The sequence below is a fragment of the Callionymus lyra genome, chromosome 7 (genome assembly GCF_982586985.1).
Source record: "Callionymus lyra chromosome 7, fCalLyr1.hap1.1, whole genome shotgun sequence".
NCBI classification, from domain to species: domain Eukaryota; kingdom Metazoa; phylum Chordata; class Actinopteri; order Syngnathiformes; family Callionymidae; genus Callionymus; species Callionymus lyra.
This window is the reverse complement of record NC_141824.1, coordinates 22,960,805-22,969,898: the sequence shown is the minus strand read 5'-3', so window position 1 is coordinate 22,969,898 and position 9,094 is coordinate 22,960,805. Positions and strand designations below refer to the sequence as shown.

Sequence of the window (9,094 nt, the reverse complement as noted above, 5' to 3'; positions counted from 1 at the left end):
GTAAAAGCACAGATAAAAGTTAAAGCGAAAAAGTTAGGAGACATTACCATAAGTAAGTAAGTAAGTAATTTTTATTTATATAGCGCTTTTCCAGACCAGGGTCACAAAGCACTTAAACAATCAAAACAATATTCAATAAAGTATATACTTTAAAGATCAAGATAAAACTGAGAACACAACAGGAGTCCCAGAAAATCAAGGAAAAGCCTGAACAAATAAAAACGTCTTAAGATGTTTCATAAAGGAGTTAGTAGACTCCGGCATATAAATAAATAATTAATAATGAATAAAGAAAAACAGATTAGATTTAATTAAACAATATTCATGATCCGGACAGCAGACGGATAGAAAGAGTTCTTGAACCAGGATGTTCTAGTTCGTATCGATCTCAGTCTCCTGCTGGACAGGAGCATTTGGAACATGGTGTAGAGGGGTCAGCTACGATCCTGCCTGCACGCCTCGATATTGTAGTTGCAAGTTGGAAACGGGAAGAAAATCACCTTCTCAGCAGAACGGATAATCCGCTGCAGTCTGTTTTTGTCTCTAGCTGTTGCAGCAGAGTACCACACGGTGATGGAGGAGGTGATGATGGACTTCACAGTGTAGAACTGCACGAGCATCGATCGGGGAAGTTGGAATTTTCTCATCTGTTGCAGGAAGTACATTCACTTCAGAGCCTTCCTCATGATGAGCCTGATGTTCATCTTCAGATCTCCATATAGTTATAGTTTCTATCATTACATATTAAAACTTGCCATATTATTATTTATTTGTGTGATAAAAAACATTTCTGATAAAGATTAGAACATAATTTTTGCTGGGTCTCTGCTTTTATTAACCTTTTTTTTTGTTAGACTTGCAATAAATGCATTTTTCACGAACAGTTTCATAAAAAAAAAAAAAAAATGTTTGACTCTAATCTGTAACAAAATTTAAAGGAAGAAATATATTTGAGTGGCCCTAATACCTAAAAATGATGTGGCAAAATACATCCATTTAATTTAATTTTTTGAATTAGTAGTTGAATGTAAAGTGAGTAAAGTTAGTCCCCCCACTTACATTTAAAATGTTTATTAATATTATTTTTATTGGTCGAAAATAATCTCGGAGTGTAAAGAGTTAGACTTTCAAAAAATTAATGTTTTTTTGAAGATTAAAAAGTCAAGATGTTCTCTGTGAACATTTCTAATAGTTTTCTTTCTGCCCTGAATTAAAACATGAGCATCTTCAGCTGCTTCTTGTTTTATGTCAATCCACCTTGCCTGCACTCTCCTCTCCACTTTTCCTCTCCTCCGTCCTTACTCTGTTTGACTGATCCTGAACACTAAATGCACAAATACTTTTATTGGGGAAGAAAGGCCACAAAGGTTTATGTACATAACATATATTTTTGGAATTGTTCCCTTTTTTGGTTTTATATGATAAATTAGATAGTTAAGAGTGTCAATTTTTATTTTAAGGCAGACAAATATTGAATAAATAAAATGTCTTAATCGTCATCATACCCCATTATTATTAATTTCCCATATTACTATGTTTAGGTACATTGCCTCACCTTTGGGGATATCTAATGTATTCCAATTTTATTATTGAAATACTAACAATTTGATACCTACTCACACACGAAATGTGACATTTGTTAAATAAAACAATCCGAATTGACTACATGTTATTCGCCGTAACAAAATTATATTAGGCTTTGCAAGCCGAAAATAAATTCGTCACGTTTAAATGGCGCATTAGTCGATTCAAACACGCAACTACATTTCCCAGAATCCACTCCGTGTTTATTTTTATTTACGGTAGTGTCAATTTACACCGCATTTAAACCGTTTCAAAATCATTGTATTTCTCAAAAGCGATGTGCGAAAACATTTATTGTCACCACAGACTTTAGGATTAGGCTCGAGCTCGTAAAATATCGCGGCATTTGGTTCGTTACCGGAAGTGAGTATGACAGATGACAGAGCTATCCAGGGTGCTGACACTGTAAGTAAAAACAATACGGTTTGGGTGTTTTAAGCACTTAGTATCGCCTCTATCACTATTAATATAAATGTCTTGGTATTCACTATAATATGAGCAGGATGTGAAAGTGTTTATAAATGCTCTGATGTTCTTTAGCACAAGCTGCTGAAACAAAAAGTGACTGAACTCTTGGTTGTTTGACTCATAAATAGATTGTCAGACTCCAGCAAGATGGCAGAACACCAGCACTCCCCGACCAGGATTCATCCTAACGCTGAAAGCGTTGACAGCTCCTGTGGCACTGAACAAGCAGGTTGTAGCCTGAAACTCGACGGGGAGACTCATCGTCATTCTCTTCTCCGTGCCTCGGAGTCTCATGGTCTTCAGCTTCTCACGGTTCTGAGGACATTTCGGGACCAAGATCTGTTATTTGACTTCACCATCAAAGTCCAGGATCAGAGTTTCCCGTGCCATTGTTGTGTCCTCGCGGCTTGCAGTGATTTCTTCAGGTATCGTTCTCCCCAAAAGAGTGTTTTCTTCATTATGGAGTATAACAAGAGCTGTTCTTCGTTCAGGGCTATGTTCCAGGTGGATATGCGAGAGCGTGGTGATGGATCTGTAACACTGGGTAACCAGTCTCCTGATGCAGTGGCATCCTTCCTGGAATTTGCCTACTCCGGAGAGCTGCTGATCACGGAAGGAAATGTGGACACACTATTTCAGCTCGCATCGTTTTTACAGGTATCAGTCGATTTTTAACTCTGCTCTATATTATGGATACAAACCGATAAAAAAAATACATATAATAAAAATGGTGTAGACAACCAGAGACTTTAGTTTTTGTAACTAGTTCCATCATAAAAGCCCATCATTATAAACATCATTCAGTCATCATTACCTCTTTTATTGAATATTTTCTTTGCTGGTGTTTCTTTTTCAGGTCTCCGTGCTGTCAAAGGCCTGCAGTGACTTTCTTATTGAAACCTTGGATCTGTCCAATTGTCTTTCTCTCCTGTCTCTTGCTGAAGCTTATGGGTCGACATCTCTCCTGGAAAGTGCCAACGACTTTGTCGTTTGCAACTTTAATGACCTTTCTAAAACCAGAGAATTCCTGGATATGCAGGTACATAGTGAAGCCAGCATAATTTACAATATAATTCTCAGTTGGAGTCATATTTATTTAACATTTTATTACAATAGTATTTAGTACTAGTGCACATTTGTATTAACACAAGTAAACAACAAGTACTTAATACTATTGTGTCCCATCAGTTCTACTCCCTATGTGTTGTATTTTTCCACAATGACTAATTTCCCTCCTTGCAGATGAACGTGTTGATGACATGTCTACAGGCAGATGAGCTCAGTGTTCCTGATGAGGAAACAGTAGTGATGTCCCTGTTGATGTGGATTAGCCACGATCCTCCAGAGAGACTGAAAACACTCTCGCAATTGTTGTCCCTTGTTAGACTTCATCATCTCCCGATGGCTGCACTGGAGGTAAACACACACGAGTGATTAAATACTAGAATTAAAAGTAATGCTAACCTTTAATTCTTCGATGCCAGTGGTGTATGTGTGACTCCAGGATACACTGTTTTTTTTCTTCTCATACTAGAAGACATGTTGTTAGACGTCACCTACAGTAGGTGACTATGGTGCTGTCATTGTCAAAGTGTGCCCCTGAATTACTTGCACTATAGGGATTTTTCACACTGAGAATGCACAAGACTGATGAGCTGTTTCTTTATTGCTAAAAACTGCTGTAAAATCATCACTTTTTGTGAAAACTACTTCAGTAAACCAGCAAGTACCGTTGGCATTATATGTAAAATCATGAATCCTATCATTTCTATGTAGAAGGAAATCAGTACAGGTTTTTTAATTCACTTTTTTGTAGGTCAAAGATTTGTTTATAGTGTCCTCCTGATTTACTTTTTTAAAATCTATTTGAATCTTTTATTATTTAATCAGTTTTTGTAATTGTTTAGATTTTTTTTCAGGCATATAAATCCTTGTTCTCATATGATAGTTATTCTTCTAAAGTTGATTTATATTTCCTGCTTTTTATTTTCTTATTTGTTTTCTTAATAAAGGTACAGTGTTATGTAGTATTGTACTTAAAACAATATCATAGACAAAATACTAATAAACAATATTGAGAAGCACTGACCTAATGGGAATATGATTTAGATTCAAAGTTTTTCCTCCCTTGTCACACAAAAATTCATAATCCGTCTCTTATCTTGTCTTAAACACTGGCATCTTAATAGGCCACAATCGCTACGTAAACATTAATATACTTTTTATTTTGAGCCAACCCATAGACAGGCCACATTAAATGACTTGGCGGTCCAGAGATTGACACAAAAAACAGATTAATTCTTGGGATCTAGAATTTTGTGGGTTAATCTTGAACACGGTTTCATAAACAAATGAGTTACATTAACTATACGTTAAATGAATTAGATCTTGATTTCTGATGTTGTCTTTCAGTCTCTAGTTGATTCTGACCCACTGATCAGTCGTGATGAGTCGTGCTCGGAGCTGGTGTCCGAAGCTCGGAAGAGACAGATTCGACATATTGGTTTGCTAACAGATGCTCGGCCCAGCACCACCCAAAGCTACATCTACATCCAGAAGACTGAGGAGAACGGAGAGATCCGACATTCCTTCTCTTACTGCCTGGAAACGGATCGGTGGAAGCAGCTGGAAATAGAAGTCGGTGAAGGTGGTCACTCCATGCCAGACCCACCTGGTTCTTACCTGTCCACCTATGCTGAGAAGGTAGAAGTTTTCTGAATATAGCTTTTTCGCTATTTTTATATGATAGATGTTTGTTACAGGAGGGTGCAAAGGGAACTGTTGCCGAGCGATACGCCTGCATGTGGCCGAGCCGTTTCACGATGCTTCTGATGAAGCGTGGTGCTTCTGTCCAGTGACGCTAACTTGTACTCCAGCACCAGCTATGCTCAACCCTCGGACTATGCACACAGCTGTCACCTGCCTGGACAGAGTCTACGTCCTCGGTGGGCGGACGAAGGGGTCAAGAGGGTCCTCCCTGAGTCTTCTGGAGGTAAATCCTTAGATTAAAATACATGTTCTATCTTGATTCACAGGTGTTGACTGTTTGTAGGTGGAATATTACGACCCTCTGGCTCGCAGTTGGTGCTCGGTCAGCCCACTTCCCAACGCCGTATACTACCCCGAGGCCAGCGCCTGTGGCCACATCATATACGCACTGGGATCTGAAGTGGAGATCACAGACTCCTTCAACCCATCCATCGACTGCTTCTTTAGCTACGATGCTCAGCACGACCAGTGGAGCCGTCTAGTGGGAGAGTTTGGCCAGTTTTTCCACGCGACGTTAGTCAAGGCGGTTTCGATCCACAACACACTCCACCTCTGTGACCTCTCCACGTACAAGGCATGTTGTGGAGAAGATTTAACACACTTGATTGGATATTATTCTTGTCGTCTCATCATAGAATTTCTTTTGCAGGTTTATAGTTTCTGTCCGGAGACGTGCTCGTGGAATGGAGTTGGTTCGTTTGAGTGCGCGGGTTTTAACGCAGGAGCAGTTGGTGTGAAAGACAGAATCTACATCCTTGGTGGCGACTATTCACCCGATGAAATCACTGATGAAGTCCAGGTAAAAACAGAACCATTCTATGAGTACTTACTGCACTTTACATTATATTCACTTATATTTTTATATAAATATAATACATTAAGAAAAGATACATTTGAATATAAAGCATTAACAAATCATATAAAGTTCACTAAACCTTATTAGTGTTCATCCTTATTTTCTGTTTTTAAACTCATTTATTTTATTTTATTATTGATCTGTGTGCGCTTTTTTCTTTTGCTGGCTGCTTTCCTAATTTCCCCACGAACAATTCCCTAGAGATCAATAAAGTTCTATCTACCGTGTCAATATATCTATTAGATCCATCTAAACGCAATAAATACCACATTTAAAATATGAACAAGAACATTGAGTAATAAAAGTGGATTCATTGGTTCATCTGTCAAAACAGGATGTGAGAAGAATGAACTTATCCATCCTTGCAGGTCTACCACAGAGGCCGGAGTCAGTGGGAGGAGGTGGCGCCGATGCCCAGAGCTCTGACGGAGTTCCACTGTCAGCTGATCCGATTCAACCGGCACAGAGACCCGTGGGCCGACCAACCGAGACACACAGACGTTACACACTCGCATGAACACACGGAGTAAATGTCGGGTAGCTCTGGTATGCTTGTTGGTTCAATTCCCCCTGCTTAACAACATGAGCTTCTAGAGAGTTCTACATGTCACCGTCATAGACCATAATGTCATGAGGCAACATGAGCCACAGGTCTGTTTATATTTCCATTTTAAGTCTTGATAGTTGCTCTGTCAACCAGACATGATCCCTCCCATGGAGATGGTTGTTGTTCCCGAATGCTATTTCAGAGCTTGTTGTTGAACTTTAAAGTGTTTTTGAGTGATGAATAATTTTGGTATCTGGAGCAGTGGAGGCCCATTTCGAGGGCAGTTGAAATACATTTGACCAAAAACGATTTAATTAATTAGGGAGTGGGTGGAAAAGTTGTATGCAAAATAAAATATGTGGGACATTAGTACAATATTTATGACAATAAACACTGCAAAATGATAATTGTAAAATAAATAATTATTATAAAACAAAACAAACACTTTAATTTATGTATATGGAAAACATTAATTGACTGGTTCTGGACTCTGGATACTCTAGCTATGAGGATAACATAATGGACTTATTAAAGTAAACAAAACATGCAGCTGAATTTTGCAAAATCTGTGATTTCTTTTTTACAGAAATATATGTAAAATGATTCTAAAATTAAGTCAAATAATAAAAGTTGAAATAAGGGGTTTTACGATTATTCTGGAAAATACAAAATGCAACTGTGGAAAATGTATTGATATGTTGGATCATATTGCATGTTCTGATCCATATGGAAAGTTTGTTTAGTTGTTCTAACAAGTTGACATGCTCAATAAAATTAAATTCATAATGACATGTTCTTTGATTATATATATGAAAAATGAGGTTTAATACATGTTGGTGTCTGATTCTTTTGGTAACTTTTACAACACTTAAATTGATGACATTTAGTACATGACCCATGTTTACATTTTGGCCTTTTATTAACATCAAATATACTCTAATAAAGGCGTTATAAAGTTTACATATGATCAATTTAGGATTAGATTTAAAAGTTTGCTGCAGGAAACCAAACATGTACCAGTAATTATTTTGAATTTTTTTTTTAACATATATTAATTTGTGATTAAAAAAAGCGTTAAATGACAATAGTCTACCCCTAAATAACAAAATTCTTAAACCAAAACAGTATATTTTTCAAATCAAATGAATACATTTTCTTAGACTTAGTTTGTGTCTGACCTGGACATATTTGGGTTTATTTTGCGCAGAGGATACAGTTTTCAGAAACCATAACAAATAAGACCGACTTTAAAGAATGCATGAGGTAGATATTGCAAATATGCATTTGTAGAACAAATATAGCCAATTCTTAGACTCAATATTGAAATCATTAAATGTTTGGCAATAACAATGCCACTTTCACTTTTGCAAGTTGTATTCTAGAAGAAGAAGAAGAGAGTTCAAGACCACAACAAGATCAAGAAAAGCTAGCATTCAAACAATAACAACATTGACTTCAGCAGGAAAGATTATATTAAAAGCTGATTTTATTCTCCATATATTAATGTTCGTGCCTCGTCATTACATGATCTCTCTAACCTATTTTGAACAGGTTTGCAGCAAACATTCTCCCACCTGTCTCTTTTCTCAAAAGCCAACAAAGTACATTTTTGAGGCTACATCGTTCAGTCAATATACGTCTTCACCAGCAGCCACATGAGCATCACAGTGATTAAGACGATCATGAAGTTGAGGAAGAGCTCTTGAACTGATCGATCCATTACGCTGTGTCAGATGGTCTGGAGGAGGACAGAAAAGGGCCTTGACGAAGAGAAGGTTGACGAGGAGGATCCTGGATGTTTTGATCTTGAGGAGAATTTCATTTTTAGTCATGGATAAATCAGCAATAATAAAGACGAATCAAGACGTTTACCTTTACTCAGAATCCACAACAAAAGTGTTATTCTGTCCAGCAGTTGTGCATTTCTCTGTCTCTTCCCCCAAGTACGTCTCTTCTTTGCACTTTACAGCAAATGGTCTTCATGCCATGGATCCGGTCCTCTGCTTCTGCCAGGGACACAGCCCACATTTAAAGTGGGGATGAGGAAGTGACACATGCAGTTGACAACCAATAAGGTGTGTTATTCCCCTCACCGGCAGTGTAGGCAGACTATAACCATAAACAGTCCCCTCTGTGCGGGTTATTTTTAAAACAATATTGGATACAAGTTGGATTACACTTGTTCCAAACACAATGCTAGCACTGGCTGATGGCTGCAGGAAAGTGTAACAGTATCACTCTCTATCTGGGGAGCATGAAGACGAACCACTTGTTCCAAAAATGCCACACAAGAGGCTGCTGGGTTCCATCCCAGCTTATGCCTCAATTCATCATCCTGTCCAAATCCTGATTCCCCCTCCACTCAATTATAGTTTTTCCTCATGGTGTTGAGAGAAAAAGACTTTGACGTTTATAGTTACAGACATGGATTCATACCAGAACCAGAGTGTCTGATGACATGGATCAATCTAGACAAAAGTTGTTGGACTTTTTTCTTGCAGTTCATTTGAACCAGGACCAACAGGAAGGTAGAAAAACCTCTTACCACATCTTTGTCTGCACATGGCTTTGATGTTATTGTTTTCAATCAGTCTGATCATTTTTTAATCAAATTTATTTTGACTTACTGCAAGGGGAAAAAAACAAAAGCATTGGTTTGCTTCAACTTTGCATCTAAAGTTTCCTAAAAACTATCTTCAATGACCATTTTGTCACATTGAAATTGTTGATGTATGCTGTGTTTCATGAAGTTATTTTGTTTTTTTTGTCGCTACAACTGATTGGAGTCATGAGACATGAGTAGCAGTGATAAACCATTCAAGTGAAAGGTATGCAGATAGAATTACAGATCATCACCATCTATATTGATT

General features: G+C 37.7%; 2 protein-coding genes across 2 annotated transcripts; one reads left to right on the top strand and one right to left on the bottom strand.

The window, feature by feature from the left end:
• The first annotated feature begins 1,904 nt into the window (after nt 1-1,904).
• On the top strand, nt 1,905-7,011 carry kbtbd3 (kelch repeat and BTB (POZ) domain containing 3). The gene is made up of 10 exons (XM_087795461.1): nt 1,905-1,989; nt 2,181-2,477; nt 2,544-2,709; nt 2,909-3,091; nt 3,295-3,468; nt 4,465-4,755; nt 4,802-5,044; nt 5,105-5,395; nt 5,471-5,620; nt 6,046-7,011. The coding sequence occupies exons 1-10, from the start codon at nt 1,961-1,963 to the stop codon at nt 6,205-6,207; spliced, it is 1,986 nt and encodes a 661-aa protein (XP_087651587.1). The 5' UTR covers nt 1,905-1,960; the 3' UTR covers nt 6,208-7,011.
• A 681-nt stretch (nt 7,012-7,692) lies between these two features.
• Nucleotides 7,693-8,253, bottom strand: sln (sarcolipin). Its single transcript, XM_087795910.1, has 2 exons — nt 8,097-8,253; nt 7,693-8,029 (listed from the first exon to the last, which is right to left on the bottom strand). The coding sequence occupies exon 2, from the start codon at nt 7,942-7,944 to the stop codon at nt 7,849-7,851; it is 96 nt and encodes a 31-aa protein (XP_087652036.1). The 5' UTR covers nt 7,945-8,029; nt 8,097-8,253; the 3' UTR covers nt 7,693-7,848.
• Between the last annotated feature and the right edge of the window lie 841 nt (nt 8,254-9,094).